The 19,719-nt window shown below is 40.6% G+C and overlaps 3 protein-coding genes, 1 non-coding gene and 2 pseudogenes across 17 annotated transcripts; 3 read left to right on the forward strand and 3 right to left on the reverse strand.

Annotated features, from left to right (window-relative positions):
- Positions 1 to 225: 225 nt before the first annotated feature.
- On the reverse strand, positions 226 to 2,324 carry LOC104762908 (pentatricopeptide repeat-containing protein At5g66631 pseudogene; annotated as a pseudogene). Its single transcript, XR_015589030.1, has one exon. The product of XR_015589030.1 is annotated as a pentatricopeptide repeat-containing protein At5g66631 pseudogene (transcript).
- A 184-nt stretch (positions 2,325 to 2,508) lies between these two features.
- LOC104762909 (protein DA1-related 6) lies at positions 2,509 to 6,980 on the reverse strand. 12 transcript variants are annotated; one of them, XM_087499506.1, is made up of 12 exons: positions 6,235 to 6,980; positions 5,892 to 5,950; positions 5,501 to 5,586; positions 4,620 to 5,365; positions 4,402 to 4,534; positions 4,217 to 4,285; positions 4,037 to 4,135; positions 3,704 to 3,916; positions 3,561 to 3,623; positions 3,363 to 3,481; positions 3,231 to 3,289; positions 2,509 to 3,140 (listed from the first exon to the last, which is right to left on the reverse strand). In XM_087499506.1, the coding sequence occupies exons 3-12, from the start codon at positions 5,540 to 5,542 to the stop codon at positions 2,821 to 2,823; spliced, it is 1,863 nt and encodes a 620-aa protein (XP_087355632.1). In that variant the 5' UTR covers positions 5,543 to 5,586; positions 5,892 to 5,950; positions 6,235 to 6,980; the 3' UTR covers positions 2,509 to 2,820. The 12 variants fall into 12 exon arrangements, with proteins under 12 accessions (XP_087355632.1, XP_010484617.1, XP_087355635.1 ...); XM_010486315.3 differs by having other exon boundaries at positions 4,414 to 4,534; positions 6,235 to 6,518; XM_087499509.1 differs by having other exon boundaries at positions 3,561 to 3,626; positions 4,414 to 4,534; positions 6,235 to 6,518.
- LOC104762910 (protein DA1-related 7) lies at positions 6,896 to 10,160 on the reverse strand. Of its 2 annotated transcripts, none has more exons than XM_010486317.3 (11): positions 9,948 to 10,160; positions 9,577 to 9,665; positions 9,022 to 9,500; positions 8,800 to 8,923; positions 8,639 to 8,719; positions 8,394 to 8,510; positions 8,052 to 8,264; positions 7,904 to 7,966; positions 7,695 to 7,813; positions 7,544 to 7,602; positions 6,896 to 7,443 (listed from the first exon to the last, which is right to left on the reverse strand). In XM_010486317.3, exons 2-11 carry the CDS (start codon positions 9,628 to 9,630, stop codon positions 7,121 to 7,123), a joined length of 1,632 nt encoding a protein of 543 aa, XP_010484619.2. In that variant the 5' UTR covers positions 9,631 to 9,665; positions 9,948 to 10,160; the 3' UTR covers positions 6,896 to 7,120. The 2 variants fall into 2 exon arrangements, with proteins under 2 accessions (XP_010484619.2, XP_087355638.1); XM_087499512.1 differs by having other exon boundaries at positions 9,824 to 9,962.
- A 327-nt stretch (positions 10,161 to 10,487) lies between these two features.
- Positions 10,488 to 11,029, forward strand: LOC109130587 (uncharacterized). Its single transcript, XM_019240287.2, has one exon. The coding sequence runs from the start codon at positions 10,585 to 10,587 to the stop codon at positions 10,885 to 10,887; it is 303 nt and encodes a 100-aa protein (XP_019095832.2). The 5' UTR covers positions 10,488 to 10,584; the 3' UTR covers positions 10,888 to 11,029.
- A 725-nt stretch (positions 11,030 to 11,754) lies between these two features.
- On the forward strand, positions 11,755 to 17,042 carry LOC147923191 (uncharacterized; annotated as a pseudogene).
- A 765-nt stretch (positions 17,043 to 17,807) lies between these two features.
- On the forward strand, positions 17,808 to 18,004 carry LOC147923192 (U2 spliceosomal RNA). The gene has a single exon (XR_015589816.1). It is a non-coding gene; the product is annotated as a U2 spliceosomal RNA (small nuclear RNA).
- Positions 18,005 to 19,719: the final 1,715 nt, after the last annotated feature.

Raw genomic sequence — 19,719 nt, forward strand, 5'->3', positions numbered from 1 at the left:
GATGTGCTTTTTCACCGTTTATGCTAGTATAATACTTTTCTTTCAGATATGATGATTGTTTTCTCTTTATTTATTTCGTACCTAATCCCTGGGTAAATCTTTTGCAGGTTCCTCAACAAAGATTAATCAATCTATAGTGTAAATTTGCTTTCACACTCATATTTTAAATGAAAATGATTTGATAGTTCACGTGGTTCCCATAGCGAGAGCGGCACGGTCGTATTCTTTGTTTGAATGATGTGATTGTGAGTTGTGACCCTTCATTAGCAGACCAGAATCTATGGGCCTTAAAACGATCATTGGGCCCAATTAAAAGAAAAAACAAAAACATAGAAGAAACGTTGTTAACTCGAACTTTTTACAACGCAGTCGCGATAGAGATTGTGGACTCGAGCGATGTCTGTTGAACTAATGGTCCACACATGACCCTTCAGCGCCAAACGCAAAACCTTACTACTATTCTTGTCATTATTATTCCCTTCCTCGTAGCTCTCTTCAACCGCAGCCGCCTCTTTTCGCTTCTCTTCTCTCCACAAACTCTTAACAAGCAGCTCTTTCGTCTCTTTGTCAGGCATCATATTCGAATCTTTCATGTCTTGGAACACTCTGTAAGCAAGCACTGATCTTTCGCATCTGCAGTACGCTTGAACAAGAAGCTTTAACATGTAAGGATCAGGTTCAAGACCAATCTGTCTCACCATTGAGAAAAGTCTCTCCACTGTTTGAATCTCTCCCTGCAGTGCAAAGTGATACATTAAACCCGAGAACGTCTGGATATCAGGAGATACTCCTGTCAAAATCATATCTTCTAGCGTTTCCAAAGCTTCTGCGTTTCTCTTGCACTTTTTTAATGTTCTCAAGAGGGATGAGTACAACAGCATGAGGTTAAAATCCGATATCGAACCGCAGAGAGCTCTGTCTTGGCGGAAAACCTTGATGGCTGCGTCCGGTTTCTTTGAAATTCCGTAGAGATCAATGATCAGCCTAATGGTGCTGAATGGTAATCTGATCCCTTCCATTCTCACTTTCGAGATAAGCTTATCGACCAGTTCAACTTGGCCATTGCGTGCTAACATAGCCATCATTCTCTCAATCGTGTAGGCGTCGTGAGTATATCCGGGTTGAATCGCCACCCAGCAGAAGAAACTCCATGCTGTTTCAGGTGATCTGAAGTTTCTTAGCATCTTGCAGACCAATAGATTTGTCCAGACGAAGTTAGCTTCCTCCAAAGCAGTGACTGCGTCAGAGCTCCACTTCTTTAACGAGTTTGCTAAAGCCTTTGGGTCTAGCCATGGCTTCAGCTTAACTCGAGTTTCATTAACATCATCATTGTGTTCGTCTCCTTCGTCTTCGCTTGGACTATCCATAGAATACATAGAAATGTCCTTGATTCTCTCATCTGGCAACATTTCTCTCAAGAACTCGTCTGTTTCTTGTTCAAAACCAGCCTCCCTCATTCGTTTCAGAGGCTCAAGCAGACGTCTACTTGGAAACTTCCCATCAGCTTTCATCTCAGCAAGCAGAGTCTTGACTTCACCAAACCGTAGCGCATGGACACACGCTTCAAATAAAACCGAATAGTGCTTCAGAGTCCGCGTAATCCTCATCAAAGGCAAGGTCTTGAAAACATTCATGGCTGCATCAAGATTCCCTAATTTCAAAAGATGCTCAATCATAATAGTGAATGTTCTTGAATTCGGAAGCCCTCCTTCGTTGATCATCTGATCAAAAGTATGCACGGCCTCAGAATCTTTACCTAATCTCATGTGAACTTGCATCACAATGTTATAGGACTCAGTGCAGCCTTTCTTCTCATCTCCTGAGCATCTATTGTACTCGTTCCACGTCTTCAGAACCGAGTCGAAATCACCAGCAGTCGCGTACAAGTTCATGAGATTCATATAGCTGAAATGAACTTGGCCGAACTTACCAGCATTGACAACTCCAATAAGAGATTTGAGCTCTGAAGATCGCTGAAACTTAGCAAGAACAGTGGCGAAGGCGTGAAGCGTCTCAGTCTCGAACGAAAAGTGAGTTTTTTTTTGCCTAAGAGTTTTGAAGATAGACCAAGCAGAAGCCACAGATGGGGATGAGCGTAAAGCGTTCTTGACGACAAAGGAATCGAGATTACGGTGGTTTAGAAGAGAGGGAAGCGTCGTGTCTGAGGTTGTGGAGCGGAGGCTGAGACGGATAGAGTCGATGAGGGTTGCTCGGTAAAGGTAATGCTGGACTTTGTTAGGGAATGGGTCACGGGAAAAGAATCGAATTTGATGGATTATTACGGAGTTCTTGACGACAGGGTTGGAGAAGATGAGAGAAAACATCTGAAATCACAGTGACAAGAATCCAAATAGCCTATTTGACTCAAACTAGTGGTTGGGGCAAATGATCGAACACCTGGTGTGCTTTATTGAAACGACACAGTAATTAAGTCTTGCCCCCAAAGTGCTAAAGACACAATTGAGTGTATAAAAAAACTTTTACCGGAAACTTAACAAGAAAAAAGACTTGAAAAAACGGTTCCTTTAGTTTTAATAAGCGGGAAGGGAATAGATCTCCACCGCAAGAATTGAATCCGACAAGGAAAAGATCCTCAAAAGGTTCCAACTTTACCGGAAAAAGAAGAAGAAAGACACAGTTTTACACACCAGAAACAAAGAAATAGCCGAGAGGAGTATTTAAAGTGATGGCAAGTTTGCAAAACGTGAGAGTCTGTGTGGATATGTATATGTGTATTATTATATGGTATGTAACTATGTATACGGATCATGTGTCGTCGACGTGTGGCTGATTCAAAACTTAGAATCTGAGATCATCATTTTATCTCCGGCCAAGAATCTCTTTGAGGGTATCCGGGAGGTTGGAATCTGCCACCATCTCGTTAACCTTCCTGAACCCTTCACCGTACACTGGTGATTCATCTGTCTCTATCTGATGTTTGCAAAACTCCACCAGCTTCTTCTCGAAATCAGACCACTCGCCTTTCTTTGACGCACTAGCTGGAGGAGCACGGGAAGAAGAAGAGGAAGAAGCTGCAGCTGCACTAGCATCAACAGCGGCGTATCTCTCAGACTCCAACCACATGTGGCCTAACACTTGGCATATTCCTTCTTCCAAAACATTGTTAAGATTCTTGTGTCCTGTTTCAAAAGCATAAAACAACTTGAGACTTCTCCCTCATGTTCTTTTGTGTATCTTAAATAATATTTGGTATTTGACCAATTACGTACCATTGAGTCTAAGATAAGCATGCATCATCTCGTGAGCCAAGATGTATCCGGTTAGTAACCTGCGTTTGAACATAGATTTTGATTTGAGCATATTGTCCCGAGAGAGTACTCAAGTGAGAGATGTGAAAGTACCTAGGAAGTCCATATAGGATGAGAATCGCAGTGACCTCGCACTCACGAACAACCCTTTGAGGTTCTGTAGCCATGCCTGTTAGCTTGTTGTCCAGCCCCCTGGTTGGCCCTTGTGAGACCTGCATATGAGTTACAGTCGTCATAAACTCCAATTTACATTTTATTCTGAAGTAAGCGTTATTTCATATAAACTCTTACACTATCGACAATCTGCTCTTCAGACAGGCAAATGCCTCTGGTTACCACCTCATACTGATAGTCCTGCTTGTTTTGAGACTTACAACACAAATGAGTGGAAAGAGAGAGAAATATGAAGTTTCAAATGAGAAATGTTAACTCACAATTTTCTCTTCTTTCTCAGCTTTATTCAGGGCTTGTTTCTCCACCAAAAGAAAAGGGAATACTTTGTCAATCTTCATGTTTAAGCCTTCGAAGAAATCACGCATGTCAAAGTGTAAAGGCTGGCATTCATCAGAATCCATAACGGAAGAATCCATACATTCTAGGCATAGAAGTCGACTGTCACCAAGTGCTACATAGTTCATTCCCATAGGCTGCAATGAAAATTAGCCAATAATCATAAGAACACAAACCAGTAAGCTTATAGTTGATTCTTCATCTCACAGCAGTCCCCTTTGCCGTGTTTTGTGTTGTTTGAAAAGCAGTAAACTCACCTCTAACCTTTCGCAACTGCAACATTTGGGAGTTCCATCAGTTTCATGAGCAAGGCAGTACAATTCCTTCCAGAACGGATGTTTACCAAACTCTCTGACCTGAAAGACATACAATTACAATTACATTCAAGAAGTCTCACCATGGATAGTACCAACAGAGAACTCAGTACTTGTATATACCTTCCCTTTGCAGATATAGCAGTACCGCTCATAACAGGATTTGTGAAAATTGCCTCTTGAGTTAGAAACCTAAGGAGTTGTCAAGAATTTAAGTTTTGCATCCAGAAAAACAAATGAATAACTCAGGGAGTAAATTAAAGATACCAAGCAGTTTCAAAAGCAGTTTTAAATTCAAATTGTCCTACATAGTTTTTAACCTCCTGGATGGCAATTGGTTTGTCGCAAGCATGGCAAATTAAACATTCAGGATGCCAAAGAGCACCCAAGACATTCACAGATCTTCCATGTTCGATCACAAGGTCGCAACCACCACACATGCTACAAGTGAAATACTCATAAACAGGTCATGACCTAGCAATGGATAAAGAAGATAAGAGAACTAGCAATGGACGCATAAGCTTACCTACTAGGACGATTCACCTTTGGGAGCTTTACATCTTCTTCCAGCTTTGGGAGATTTCCATCTTCTTCCACCTTATTTTTGAGTTGCTCGATTTGACCATTCTCATTCAAACTGTCCCAAATAACCCGCTGAACATCTTCATCCACAGGACCTCTAGTAGAAATGATGTTATTTTCTTCAAGTCGAGGAGGAGACTCTACCATGTTTAGGCTATCCTGAACCATCAGAGCATGCTGTTTATCATTCTCCACTTGATCATCTTCGAATTGCTTTCTTTTGCCTTTGTCCTTTGAACTCTCCTTAACAGCCTTAGTAAGCTGCTTATCTACATCTTGCGGAGCTCTACGTGGAATACTTTTATTTTCAGCGATTCGAGTGGGATACTCTGCCATGTTCAGACTCTCCTGAACCATAAGAGCATGCTGTTTGTCATTCTCCACTTGATCATCTTCAAATTGCTTTCTTTTGCCTATGTCTTTTAAACTCTCCAGAACAGTCTTAGGAAGCTGCTCGTCCTCTTCATCTCCCAATGCAGTATTATTATTAATCTGTCTTTCCCTTTCCTCGTATAGAAGACCATTTGCTACCTGCGCATCCCTTTCTAACTCTCTGGTGCGCCTTCTTTCTTCTTCCTCCTCTTGCTGACGAAGACGGGATGATTCCTGAATGGCCAAATCAAACTGTTCCTCTTCATGAGTGGCCAAAGAAAGCTGTTTAGCTCTTTGGATGTCAGCTTCAAAACGACCCTACAGGTTTTCAGACGCCAAAGCTTTAAGTAAAGTTTAGAAAGGGAAAAAAAAAAGGTCATTTCGACTTGAAACAAAACGTTAAGCAAAATATTCGACACAAGAAACAAACAGCCAAACATATCATAAGTTAACCTCAGAAGTGGAGGGTTTGAAGCAGCAGGGGAGGCACCACATCTTCTGCAACCAACTTTTTCACCGATCTGGCCAACCTTTTTCCCCTGTAAGAATCGAGAGAACATTAAAAAGATTTAAATTTTCCAAGCCAAACATGTCAATTATTACATCAAGCAAAGGCACAAAAAAAACTAGGGTTAAGAAAGTTTGAGAGGATAACTAGGAAACATATTAGCGATCATCTCGGCGAATGAGGACAACGACATTAGATACACAGAACAAGAAAGATACAACAACAACAACCTGATACACAGCTTAGTATGATCCCGAAGAAAAGAAAACTATGCCTCATACTACTTACTATAGGTAGAAACTGCCTGAAAGGACTAAAACCGGAACGTGATCTAACCTGAGAGGAGATAGATATCCGAAAGAACAAGAGTCCCCAAGAGCACGACGGCACTTGAGCTGAAAGTGAAATGCAGGGATTATATATAAGGATGATGATAAAAGTAGAGTTTTCACATGGAGGGGTTTTTTTTTTTTGTTTTTTCTAAAAATTCCCAATTTTGTTTTGATGCAGGCACGGTTCTCTGAATGACAACTTTAATGATGGGACGAAGCTTTTACCAAGGATATTCTTTTTTCAAGCCGTCGAATTTAATAAACTTACGTTTCTACCAAATTGAGACCGAATTTGAAGTAATAATTAGAAGAAAAAAAAAATCAAACTAAAAAAGTCAATACTTTACCCAAACCCGTCTATCGTGAGACGAATCAACAGAGGCCATGGCTTTTGGGTTTCGTTGCAGCCCAAAGCGGTTTCCGTTTCTTTTCCCCGTGCGGAAAGTTCGCGACATCTTCCGAGAGAGTTTCCAGAAGTTTCCACAAACCATATTGAGAGAGCCAGAGAGCTACTGTGTGTGTGTGTTTGTTGTTGAATTGGTCGTTGCTTTGACACAAAAAAAAAAGAAAGAAAGAAAGAAAGAAAAGAAGTAGGCGTGCGTGAAGAAGAAAGAGAAGAAAACACACACCTACCTTTTGGCTTTTGTGGTCCAATCTAAACGACCAGCTGTTTCTGCAACACGTGCCGTTCGCACATTGTTCAGTGGTATTTAAGTAATTTGTTAAGTTTTTCGAGACGACTTTTTTTCCCCTCCTTACCCAAACGCCACCGTTTTAAGTTTAACCATCAATTAACTTAAAAAAAAACAAATTAAATAAATCATGATAAATAGAAGATTTAATTTTATGAAAAAGGCTATAGAACTAATGAAAAATGTGAATTATCAATTATGTTAATGTGAATCATGTTTTTTCCGATATTGATTTAAATAGAAACAAATGCAATGTCTATGTTGGCATAGTTGTACTATGATTTTGGCATACTATGATAACGTCCTGACTCCTAAATATAGAATGTCATCATTGGGTATATAAATAAAATATCTGTCTTTTTTTCTGTTTTTTGGCCAGATATCTTTAAAAAAAAAAAAAACATAAGTGTACTTTTGACCCCAATATAAAAGACTAAAAAAGAAGATGCAAGTGTACTTGATGTGGCTTGTAGGGGTGCTTTTGTATATATATGCAGGTATGTAAAGAAGTTTGTTTACATGTGTTTCCTATATGGCTGCTTCAAAGATTTGAATCTGGTTTCGTCCAGTGTGGAATACTTTTCAGGATTTTATGGAGGCTCGAGTCTGAGACCATCTTGTTAACTTTCTTGTATCCAAGACCATAGACAGGTGAATCGTCTGTTTCTATCTGATCCTTGCAAAACTCCACCAGTTTCTTCTCGTAATCAGATTTAGCACCTTTCTTTGATGCACTAGCAGCTGGAGTGTGGGACGAAGACGAAGAAGCTGCAGAAGTGGTGGAGTAGGTCTGTGACTCCAACCACATATGGCCTAGCACTTGGCATATTCCTTCTTCTAACTCTAACTTAAGATTCCTATAACCTGTGATCATTTCCCAAAAACAAAATAAAAAATACTTAAATTTGAGAGGTTTCTCAATGTCTCTTGGCGAATAAAAAGTAGATTCTTGACCACTAAGTACCGTTGAGTCTTAGCCAAGCATGCATCATCTCATGAGCCAAGATATATCCAGTTAGTAACCTGTGTATGAAGAGAAATATGATTTTATAGTCTATACGTGCTAGAGTACTTTTAGAAGTATGAGATGAGCCTTAAGAAAGAGATCATAGTACCTAGGAAGTCCATAAAGGATAAGAATTGCAGTGACCTCACATCCACCAATAACCCTTTGTGGTTCTGTAACCATGCCTACTAGCTCCTTGTTCGGCCCCATGATTGGCCTTTTTAAGACCTGCATATGTGGTGCAGAACGCAGAGTTAAAGTCATAAATCCAATCTAGTTTTAGTCTGAAGTAGAGTGTTACCCAATATAAGCTCTTACACTATCAACGAACTGCTCTTCAGACAGACAAATACCTCTGGTTACAACCCCATGCTGATTGTCCTGCTTGTTTTGAAACTCACAAAACATATGAGCGAAAGAGAGATAGAGAGAGATAAAGATGTTTCAGTTTAGGAGATGTACTCACAATCTTTTCTTGCGCCTCAGCTTTATTTAGCGCTTCTTTCTCCACCAAAAGAAGAGGAAACTCTTTCTCAACCTTCATATTTAAGCTTTCGAAGAACTCACGGATTTCAAAGTGCAAAGGTTGGCATTCATAAGTATCCATAACCGCGCATTCCATACATTTTACGCATAGCCAACGATTGTCAGCAAGCATTACATACTTCGTCCCCCAGGGCTGCCAAAGAAAGAAGAAAAAAAACATGAGAAAGCTTTACTGTTATCTTTCTTCTTCCGAAATGGCGGTTGATTCTTTATCTCATTCTCATCAGCCAAACTTCATTTTGTTAAGTTAAATTAAGCCCACCTCTAATCTCTCACAACTGCAACACTTGGGAGTTCCATCAACTTCATGAGAAGGGCAGTATTTTTCCTTCCAGAACGAATGTTCATTATACTTTATACCTTCCACGGATGAAGGAATCTGAATACAGTTACATTAACATCCATCATCGCCAGGAAAAGTACAACAGATAATCCAAAGTCGTATACTGTTGTTATAAGATACTAATTTTTTAACTTTCCAACTCATAAACCACAATGATAAGTTACCTTCTTTTTGCAGACATAGCAATTTGGGTGACGACGCTCCTTGTAGCAGGTTATATGACACCTCCCTTTTGTGTTTGAAAACTAAAAAGAAGTACTCAGGAATTAGATGTTGCATCAGAAATTGTAATGAGCAACTAAATTAGTACTATACGGTTTCAAACCTCGTGCATAGGGATTGGATTGTCGCAATAAAGACAACAAAAACATTCAGGATGACAATTAACACCCAAGGCATTAACAGATCTTTTTCCATATTCAATCGCAGAATTGCAACCATCACAAATGCTACAAGTGAAACAATCTTAACCATGTCAGGACATTTCTGACTTGTTATAAAGCATGCAAGGAAACCGCCAAATCAACAGGCAAATGCAAATGCTTACCTATGAGGACGGTTCACGTTAAGATCTATTTGGCCCTTACCCTTGCAACTCTCCTGCGTATCTTCGTTCAGCGGAGGTATTGGGGTAATGTTTTTATTTTCTTGAGGAGGCTCCACCATGTATAGACTCTGCTGAAGAATTAGAGCATGTTGTTCATCATTCTCCACAAGAGCATCTTCAAATTGCTTTCTTTTGCCTTTCTCCTTCAAACTCTCTTCAACAATCTTAGAAAGCAGCTGATCTTCTTCGTCAACCAAAGATTTATCAAGCTCGGTTTCTTCCTTGTACTGCAAACCACGCGCTACCTGATGATCCTGCTCTCGCTGACGACGACGACGACGACCAGAAGTTTCTTGCGGGTTATAGCCATCTTGAATGGCCCATTCAATTTGATCAGCTTCTGATTTTCTCTGACGTAAGATGACATCTTCATACAGTGAAATATCTGTAACAATAGTGGTTTCTGCTTCAAAACGATCCTGCAAGTTCAGCTAGTTAAGCAATCTCCATATCAAAGGAAGGAACCAAGAAAGATAGCCAAATGAACTAAATTACCTCAGAGGGATCATGTTTAGTGGAAGGTTTAAAGCAGGACAGACACCACCACATCCTCTGAAACTAACTTCTTCACCGATCTTCCCAACCTTTATATCATAAACAAAGAAATATATAACGCAAAGTGATAAAGATAACAACAAAAATACACTGGGTTTTGTAAATTGGTAACTATCTCGGTGTATAACGGGATTATAAATAAAAAAACACACTGGGTTTTGTAAAATTCCCCAAATTTGAGGGTGACCTGTGGTGAAATTCGCTATGAGAAATAAAATTCGAAACTTTGCAATGGGAATTATGTAAATTTCTCCACTTTCGTAACAAACGACGCGGAGAGATATAAAGGATCAAGTGAAATTAGTACTGACCAAAATCCGTGGTGTGAATGAATACGCTCAAAAGGTTTGAAGGCCATGGCATTTTTTTTGGGGTTTCTTTGCTGCACAAAACTCTTTCCTTATTTTTATTCAGTTGCGAGACTTCAGACTTGTCCAGAATTTACCCAACCAATTGTAGAAAGATTGAGAAGAAAAAAAGACTAACCAACCGCGTAGGCACATGGAGAAGAAAGAAACACACACAAAAAAATAATAATAATAATAATAATAAAAAAAAAAAAAAAAAAAAAAAAGACAAACACTTGTGGTCCAGCTGGTTCTGCCACGCGGCGCAAGCACGTTTCTCAGTGGGTATAAACAAAATGGGCCTAGGCCCATACCCATTATCAATTGTGTGTCGACGACCTTGACGTATGGCTCTCTTGATTAAAGTATTAAACCCACATTTACACCTCCACGTGTATCAAACATTTCCTAATTTATAAAAATTGAAACAATTAACCTGCGCTGTACCAACTACATACATACACAAAGTCGTATTCGCACAGTGACTAATTCAATCTTCAAAACTCAAACTCAAAAGGACAGTTTACTTTTTCAGCAGGCCACGACATATAAAGCCTCAGTCAGACGTACTTGAGGATCGTCGACTAATAAACAAAAACTGATGATCAAAGATATTCAAAACGCAAACAGAGTCGAGAAGAGTGCAAACGACGTACCTTTTCAATCTCCAGGAGATTACGTTAGATTCATAAGTCCCGATGTTTACAGATCCAACAGACAGAAGTATCTCAGAAGCTACACGTTCAAAAGCTACGGGGACGCACAATTCTTGTCGGCCAAGAAACAGAGGAAGTGGTTCAAGAACAAGAAGGCGATGAACATGAAGATGAAGAAGACCAGTGAGTCTCTTGGAAACTCGCTCAAGTCTTGTCTCAGGCTCTTGCTCTCTTGCTTCCATGTCTGATTCGTGTATTTATGTTTACGATCATTTCCTTTTTCTTCTAATCGCAATTTCAACCTCCATCTTTACTATGTTTTCTTTGGAATAATTTCGAACTCCTTGTATAAGTGTATAACCATATCCGAATACAAATCTCACGTTCATATTTTGCATTCGATCAAATGTTTATTTTCTCTTTTTTGATTGCATTGACTTTTGAGAATTGACAGAAGAGATGTAGCTGTTCTGTTTTCGTTGCCGTGAAAAACAGTAAAATGTGTTTATGAGTCCAACGAGAAAGCTATGAATATTTGTTTATCATAATTTTAGTTAATTTTGTTAGCCGGCACAGTCGAATTCTTAGAAACGTTCTTTAAAAATATGAGTCTTTAGTTTATATTATTACAATGTATTTTAAATGTCAGAGAGTTGACTCGTGTCTATCATACATACATACATACATTGCCATTGAATATTACGAATAAACAGAGATTAATATTCTAATCAGTTTTTTTATACCAAGATTATAAAAATTCAAGTAAAAAGGACAGAAAGAGACGTGTACAGATTAGGTTGGTCCGTCGCGATCAATGAGTAAATAAATCGTAGTGACAGTGATACTTTAGGGTATTGAGTATATATTGTTAGGAAACTATGTATGAAATGAAACTAACTATAACGATATTATGTGCAACAAGCCAACAACTCAAAGCAAAGTAAATGAACCATAAATTACACGTCATTTTTTTCCTTTTAAAGTGTTACATAACAAAACTAGAGATCGAACTATTCAATCATCAAGCACAAAGTCTCTCTGTGGAATCTCTCTCTCCCTGTTTTCTTGGTCCCCAACGTCGGCCTCACACCGGTTGTCAGAAATTTCTTCCCTGGATGACAAAGAAAAAAAGGAAACCTTTTAGGGGAACCGTTCCTGGCTCATCTAAGTTTGCCACCGTCTACGCTCGCGCTTCATCTTCCCTCTCCGGTAGGCTGCGAGTAGGTAACTCTTCTGACGGGGGCATCGATGGCGGTGGACACTCTAAGGGATCTGTTATGATATCCTGCGCGGAATCCCCCGTCCCACACCCTCCCTTCGGCTTAGATCTGAAATCGCGAGCTACCTTGGAAACTGCCCCAAACCCAGATCCAAGCCCAGCGGCAAATCCTCTGCCTGCCTCCACTGTTGAAACTCCCGTCTCCGGTGTTGAGTCAACAGTAACCCTAGACCATGAGTCGCCTTCTATAAATAATGCCCAATTGACGGTCCCTGCGACTGTCTTGGCCATTCCGGGTCAGCAAAACCCTCCTGTCACCACCGATACAGCTACAAAGACTCATCCTAAACTTGCTACTGCGGTTTCTGAGCTCTGGATTGATCGGGTGAAGGGATCTTCAAAACGTCTCTCCAAGACAGACGATGGCTTCACTCTCCCGTCTGGAGAATTATGTGTTAGCATCCCTAACGAAGTCATCGAGAGGAACAGACGCACTTGGGACTTCTTCATTCTTGGTCAGTTCTATTCTGATCCACCCTCTCAAGGGACCATCCACAACATTGCAAATGGTATCTGGAGCAGAAATTACAGAGACATCACTATCTCGAAGTTGGAAGGAAACGCCTACCTGTTTAGGATTCCTAACTCCCACACCCGACATCGAGTTCTCACCCAAAGATTGTGGCAGATCGAGGGTCAAACCATGTTCGTTGCTAAGTGGGAACCAGGGTTCACCCCTGAGAAACCCGAACTATCCTCTGCCCCAATTTGGATTGAATTGAGGGATGTGCAGCTGCAGTTCTTCCATGAGGAAGGTCTGCAACGCATTGCCAGCCTCGTGGGAGATCCTAAGAGTCTCCATCCCGCAACAGCAAACAAAACCAACCTGGACGTGGCTAAGGTGCTCACTGTCATTGATCCGAGGAAACCGCTACCGGAAGCTATAAACGTGTAGTTTGAATCTGGCCAAATCAGTAGGATACTGGTCTCTAGCCCTTGGATGCGGCCGGTGTGTACTCATTGCAAAGAAATTGGACACAGCATCAAACGCTGCAGGTTAGCGCCCATCACATGTATATCCTGCTCCTCTTCATCCCACACCATTGCAGCTTGCCCGAAAGCCAAATCTGCACCTTCGAAGCAGCGACGAAAACAGCGAAGGAAGAGATCAAAGACTCCCGCCTCTCGTATTGAGATAGAACAGAGTGGCATAGAACAGTGCTGGCAGATAAAACCAGCTCCGACAGAGCCTAGCATACAATCACGTGCTTGCATTGTCAACACCGTCATGCGTCAAACAAAAGATCTGGTAGTGGGGTCTAATGGGCCTCATGCTCAGAGTTTGGTTGCGGGGACATCTTACAAGCCCATTATTGCCAGTTCATCTGCCGCGACTCAACCTGTTCCATCAGAGGTTGCGGTATCTGTGGACTCTTCTGACATCCCTTCATCGGACTCGGAGGAGGAAAAGATTATCAAAGTGCTTTCTAAGCGGAAGTAGAAACTCCTAAGGGGCAAGGGCCTCAATCTCTCTCTTTAAATATGTGTACAAAGGAAAGTTTTTTGTTGGAATGTCCGGGGATTTAATATAGCATCTCACCGGAGCAGATTTAAGAAGTGGTATAGGGCAAATAAGCCTCTTTTTGGTGGTCTAATAGAGACACACGTCAAGCAGCCAAAGGAAACGAAGTTTATTTTGAAGCTTCTTCCTGGCTGGTCTCTGGATTCTAATTATGCCTTCTCTGAGTTAGCGAAGATTTGGGTTGTCTGGGATCGTGCGGTCCAGGTTGTGATTGTTGCCAAATCCTTGCAAATGATTACGTGCGAGGTTCTTCTACCGGGTTCATGTAGATGGATTGTCGTCCGAATTGTCTACGCGGCGAATGAAAAGGACAAACGGAACGAGCTATGGACTGAGATTGTTGATTTGGGTGATTCTCAGGTTGTTGGTGATCGACCTTGGCTTGTGCTCGGAGACTTTAACCAAACGTTTCATCCTCAGGAGCACTCCCAGCTGACATCTCTAAATGTTGATCGCAGAACAAGAAACCTCCGAACCTATTTGCTTTCTGCAGAGTTGTCGGACCTGGTGTACAAAGGGAACAAGTTTACCTGGTGGAATAAAAGCAAAACTAGGCCAGTGGCAGAGAAGTATGACCGTATTCTGGTCAACGAAAGTTGGTGTATAGAGTTTCCATCCTCATTGGGGATTTTTGGTGAACCTGATTTTTCTGATCATGCCTCTTGCGCAGTGGTACTGGAAAAGGACAAGATAAAGGAGAAAAGACCCTTTAAGTTCTTCAACTTCCTCGTCCAGAATCCAGATTTCCTAAATTTGGTTAGTGATAGTTGGTATTCGCTTAATGTTGTTGGCTCTGCCATGTACAGAGTTTCCAAGAAGCTGAAAGCCCTCAAAAAGCCGATCAAGGAGTTTAGTAGACTTAACTATTCCGGAATAGAGAAGCGCACTAAGGAGGCTCATGAACTGCTTTTGAGCTACCAAAACCTCACTCTAGCCGACCCCTCCATTACAAACGCTGAACTAGAATTGGAAGCACATCGTAAGTGGAGCCTTTTTTCCACTGCTGAGGAGAGCTTTCTCCTACAAAAATCTAGAGTGCTATGGTTCGCAGAAGGTGATGGCAACTCAGCCTATTTCCACAGAATGGCAGAATCCAGGAAAGCTATAAACACGATTGATACTCTGTACAACGATCAAGGAGTGAAGATTGAAACGCAAAAGGGATCATTGACCATTGTGTGAAGTACTATGAGCAACTTCTTGGAGCTGAGCTAGGTCCTTGCCTACTCGAACAGGAAGACATGAACCTGTTGTTGTCGTATCGCTTCTCTCCTCTCCAAATCAAAGACTTAGAACGTCTTTTCACAAAGGAGGAAGTCAAGGAAGCATTTTTCTCCCTGCCAAGGAATAAATCGTGCGGACCTGATGGCTACTCTGCAGAGTTTTTAAAAACCTCGTGGAGCATCATTGGTGCTGAAGTCACTGATGCCATTGAAGAGTTCTTTAGCTCAGGAAGACTGTTAAAGCAATGGAATGCGACTACTGTTGTCCTCATCCCGAAGACCTTGAATGCCTCAACAACCGCTGACTTTAGACCTATCTCGTGTCTAAACACACTTTATAAGGTCATAGCAAAATTACTTACGGGAAGACTTCAAAAGCTGCTTACCTTTGTCATATCTCCGGAGCAGTATGCTTTTCTTCAGGGTAGGTCACTTGCTGAAAATGTCCTTCTAGCAACGGAGATGGTCCACAGATACAACTGGAGAAACATATCTCCCAGGGGAATGCTCAAGGTCGACCTGCGCAAAGCATTTGACACTGTACGTTGGGATTTTGTAATAGCTGCCTTGCGCGCCCTCGCTATCCCCAAAAAGTTTATAAACTGGATTCATCAGTGCATATCCACAGCAACTTTCTCAGTCGCAGTAAATGGCTGCAGCGGGGGTTTCTTTAAGAGCTCCCAAGGTATTAGACAGGGAGACCCTCTTTCACCGTACCTGTTCGTTCTTGCAATGGAGGTCTTCTCAAAGTTACTTCAATCTAGATTTGACAATGGTTATGTTCACTATCATCCCAAAGCTATTGATCTTACCATCTCCCATCTCATGTTCGCCGATGACGTTATGATCTTCTTCGATGGTGGTTGCTCCTCCCTACATGGCATTTGTGAAACTTTAGACGACTTTGCTTCTTGGTCGGGGTTGAGAGTCAATAAGGATAAAAGTCAGCTATTTCTTGCGGGACAAGACCAAATAGAAGCATCTGTTGCTACCTCCTATGGCTTCCCGCTAGGCTCCTTACCAATCCGATACCTTGGACTCCCTCTAATGTGTAGAAATCTTCGCATAGCGCAATACGAGCCTCTGCTTAACAAGATCTCTAGAAGATTCCAATCCTGGTCCATCAAAGCCCTGTCCTTTGCGGGTCGGGTCCAGTTGATCTCCTCTGTCATATTTGGTTCCATTAATTTATGGATGTCCACTTTTATCCTCCCAAAAGGTTGCATCAAGAGAATAGAGCGCCTTTGCCAGAATTTCCTTTGGTCCGGAAATATTGATGAAGGCAAAGCTGCGCAGGTGGCTTGGGTATCATTATGCTTGCCTAAGGATGAAGGCGGTCTTGGTTTTAGGAGCCTCACAGATTGGAATAAGACCCTTCTGCTCAGGCTCATCTGGAGGTTGTTTGAGAATAATGGATCGATCTGGGCAGCTTGGCACCATCACCACCATATAAAAAATAGCTCCTTCTGGGAAATCTCCATTAAAGCTTCTGACACTTATTCCTGGAAGACGCTGCTAGGGCTAAGGCCTCTCGCGGAACATTTCATCAAAGCACAAGTAGGTAACGGCTTAAAAGCTTCCTATTGGTTTGACAACTGGACTTCCCTTGGTCCCTTGTTGAAGAAACTTGGTAATTTTGGCCCTCGACACTTGCGAATCCCGCTAGATGCACGAGTTGCAGACGGATACAGAGATGGTGACTGGATAATCCCCTTATCTAGATCAGCAGCGGCTACTGCTATTCATGACCATATATCCTCCCTCCCTGCCCCGTCCCTTGATTCTCCAAATGACTTTTTTGTTTGGTCTGTTAATGATGTGGTTTGCCAGGGTTTTTCTTCAGCAATGACTTGGGAAGCACTCAGGCCTAAGGTATCGCCGAAGGACTGGGCCCCCTCTGTGTGGTTTAAGGGTGCAATACCTCGGTTTGCTTTCCAAATGTGGATTGCCATACTTGACAGACTACCCACCCGTCAACGCCTCGCAGCATGGGGACAGTTGAGATTGTCTGAGTGTTGTCTATGTACGATCTAGACGGAGTCAAGGGATCACTTAATGCTCGCGTGTGAGTTCTCAGCCCAATTTTGGAGGATGATCTTCAGCAGACTGTGCCCCCGTCAACGGCTATTTTGTTCATGGAACGAACTCCTCTCCTGGACCAGACAATCTTCAAACTCCGTCCCTGCTCTGTTACGCAAAGTGGTCGCACAGGCAGCTATCTATAACATTTGGAGGCAAAGGAACAACCTTCTCCATAACTTTTGCAGGCTCGCCCCGTCCATCATCTTCAAGATACTCGACAGGGAGGTACGCAACATCATCACAACAAGAAGACTAAGGAAGCATTGGCGAAACCTAATGCTTCTTTGGATCCGTTAACAACCCTAAGCTGCTGTTGTATAGGTATTACCTTTTGTAAAACCTTTATTCATTACTAATAATATTTACATGTTAAAAAAAAAAAAAAAAAAAAAAAAAAAAAAAAAAAAAAACTAGAGATCGAACTTCGGAAGACCAATCTCCAGTACCAAAAAAGAAAAGAAAAAAACTCAACTTAAGAGTAATATATCTAATTATAAAATATGTAGTCCACACGATTCTAAGATATTAGGACTTGACCCCCCAAATCATATCTCCACCACACAAACCTTAAATAAACGAGTCAATAAACACTTTCAACAAATTTTGTTCGAACCTTTGAGGGTATATATATGTATTGTCGTTATCATAAGAAGATTAATATTACAAAAAGGTTTGACCATTAAAGTTAAGAATCACATAATTTATCTCTGAACTATTGGTGTTGCCGAATCAAATCACCCGATCATAATGAATAATATTGCATACAAAAGATAAAAGTAAAAATCATATCGTATCTCATATTTCTCGAGCACTAGATTCTCTAACATGTACATATGTATATCCCATTATATTTTCTTTTTCTGATCAGCGTACGTTCCGTTAAGGTTTAGTACTACACAAGTATTGAGGTATATGGGTTCAGTAAATGGGCTTAATATTGAAATTGGGCCCGAATTTTGAATACTGGATGAGTTTGTTTCCAAAGTCCCACATCGGTAACTCTGGATTCGCTCGCTCTCACAACAGGGATATAAAAGCAGTACGGGAGCAATCGTTCAAATCATACCTTTCTCGGCCTTTTGGCTAAGATCAAGTGTAGTATCTGTTCTTATCAGTTTAATATCTGATATGTGGGTCATCGACTCACACGATATTAACTCTATTTTTTAAGGGGGGAGATTCCGCCACGTCAGCTTGCTGATTGGGCTCTCACGTGTCGCCTTCGTCTTGCACTACTGCGAAGGCCTGGCACACCTCACCAAACACGAGTTCAATATTTTTCAAGTCAAACTGATTTATCTTATGTTCTTAACCAACGTTAACCAGTAAGTAAATTACCAAACACAACCGAAAGTGTTCTGTCTGAAATAACCAGTTATTATTGAATTCTGTCAATGGATTATAAAAAAGACCCAAAAAACCTAGCAGCAAAGGCCCAACCACCAAAGGCCGCTCTTCTGACCTTAAAAACTTTCATTTTGTTTTTCTCCGGATCAGTCCACAAAATGTACCTTGTATATCAATCCGTTTTAAGAAGAGATTGCATCCCTTTCTTGAATATAAAAGCTAAGATAACATATCTGGGATAATGTGAATATATGTCCGACGTTATTCAGAATTCGAGGCGATTAGTGATAAGCTCCAAAAACAAGGTATATGTTAGTTTACCATTACCAATGCTCTCTTTTGTTTTTTACCATAGAACACTCCTACTCTCATAAACTCACCAAACATAACAATCACAAATATTCATATACATGCAACCCAATATACTAATAAAAATAATAGATTTCAAAAGTAATATCGGATCGGATACGTAACGTTGTGTGTGTGTCTGTGTTTTTATTTTCTTTCTATAACGACTAGTTGGAAACATGACGACAATATAGAGAGAAGACCTGGATTGTCCCACAACCTTTTTTTCTGCATTGATCTTCGGAGGAACACACAAGAATTTTAAAAAAAAAAATAATAAGAAAAAAAAAAAACCTTTCATGCTTTCACATTTTAAATTTTATAATGACACTTTAATTTTTCTTGTGTGGATTCTTTGACAAACGGAAGTCCACTTCTCACACACAAACAAATTCCGGACATCGCATTTGTCAATTTTTCTCATATCTCTCTCTCCAAAAAAAACACGAGAGAGAGAGAGACGTAGACACAAAGTCACAAGAACCCAAAAGCTTGAATCATCTTTCCAAAAATTTGATGTTTTCTTTTTTACTTTCATTTCTTTTGAGGTCAGTTATTTTTCACTATTCTGTCCTCTTCCATCATATTTATCTGTTGAGCGAGTTACATTTGGAATTTTATCACACTTTATTCTTCTTACTTTTGCCTTTGCTGCCCCATTTTTTTTACAAATCCTTTTTTGATACTGTGTTTGGAAGCATTCGACGATATGTCCTTGGTTTCGGGTGGATTTTATTTAATGTTATAGCGGTGACTTTTGTTTTTGTTTTGGCTTTTCAGAAACGAGAAAATGGGTTCACGGGTTTATTATTGCATAGTGCATACTAGTATTATGTGTTCGGTGAATATATTGTCTCAGTGTAGTGTACGTACCATCTAACCATCACCTCCTCTGTTATGGCTGCTGCGTGGTAAATTTTTTTTTTAACCTACTCATCCAAAATTTAGTGGAAAATAATATGTGATTCAATAGAAATTTGGTAAGAGAATAATTTAAATTAAGATAGGAATATATTATCGTGCTTAGGGGCCATGTGAATGTGATTCAAGAACTGTGGAGGAGTTAGAGGGACGGTCAACAACTCTGACTTGCTTGCCAACAAGGAAGAATCTATCAACCCCCATCAAAATTATTTAGTTATGTCTCCTTATTATCATCTATATATCTTTAGTTGTTAAAATTAATAACTCATGAATGTATTTTTTTTTAACTAACGCATGAAAGTATTGAATCAACCATCAGCTAATCTATTAAAATAAGGTTGTATCAAGAAACAGA

The sequence above is a fragment of the Camelina sativa genome, chromosome 18 (assembly GCF_030686135.1).
Source record: "Camelina sativa cultivar CO46 ecotype springtype chromosome 18, ASM3068613v1".
Classification (NCBI taxonomy): domain Eukaryota; kingdom Viridiplantae; phylum Streptophyta; class Magnoliopsida; order Brassicales; family Brassicaceae; genus Camelina; species Camelina sativa.

Coding starts and splice junctions, on each gene's coding strand:
- LOC104762910 (XM_010486317.3), bottom strand. CDS start 9,630: ATGTGGTGGTGTCTGTCCTGCTTTAAACCTTCCACTAAACATGATCCC. Junction 8,924..9,021: donor AACGTGAACCGTCCTCATAG/GTAAGCATTTGC, acceptor TTTCACTTGTAG/CATTTGTGATGGTTGCAATT. Junction 7,444..7,543: donor TGCTTGGCTAAGACTCAACG/GTACTTAGTGGT, acceptor AAATGATCACAG/GTTATAGGAATCTTAAGTTA.
- LOC104762909 (XM_019240538.2), bottom strand. CDS start 5,542: ATGTGGTGCCTCCCCTGCTGCTTCAAACCCTCCACTTCTGAG. Junction 4,286..4,401: donor TCCAGGAGGTTAAAAACTAT/GTAGGACAATTT, acceptor ACAACTCCTTAG/GTTTCTAACTCAAGAGGCAA. Junction 3,290..3,362: donor ATCCTATATGGACTTCCTAG/GTACTTTCACAT, acceptor GTTCAAACGCAG/GTTACTAACCGGATACATCT.
- LOC109130587 (XM_019240287.2), top strand. CDS start 10,585: ATGATCAAAGATATTCAAAACGCAAACAGAGTCGAGAAGAGTGCAAAC.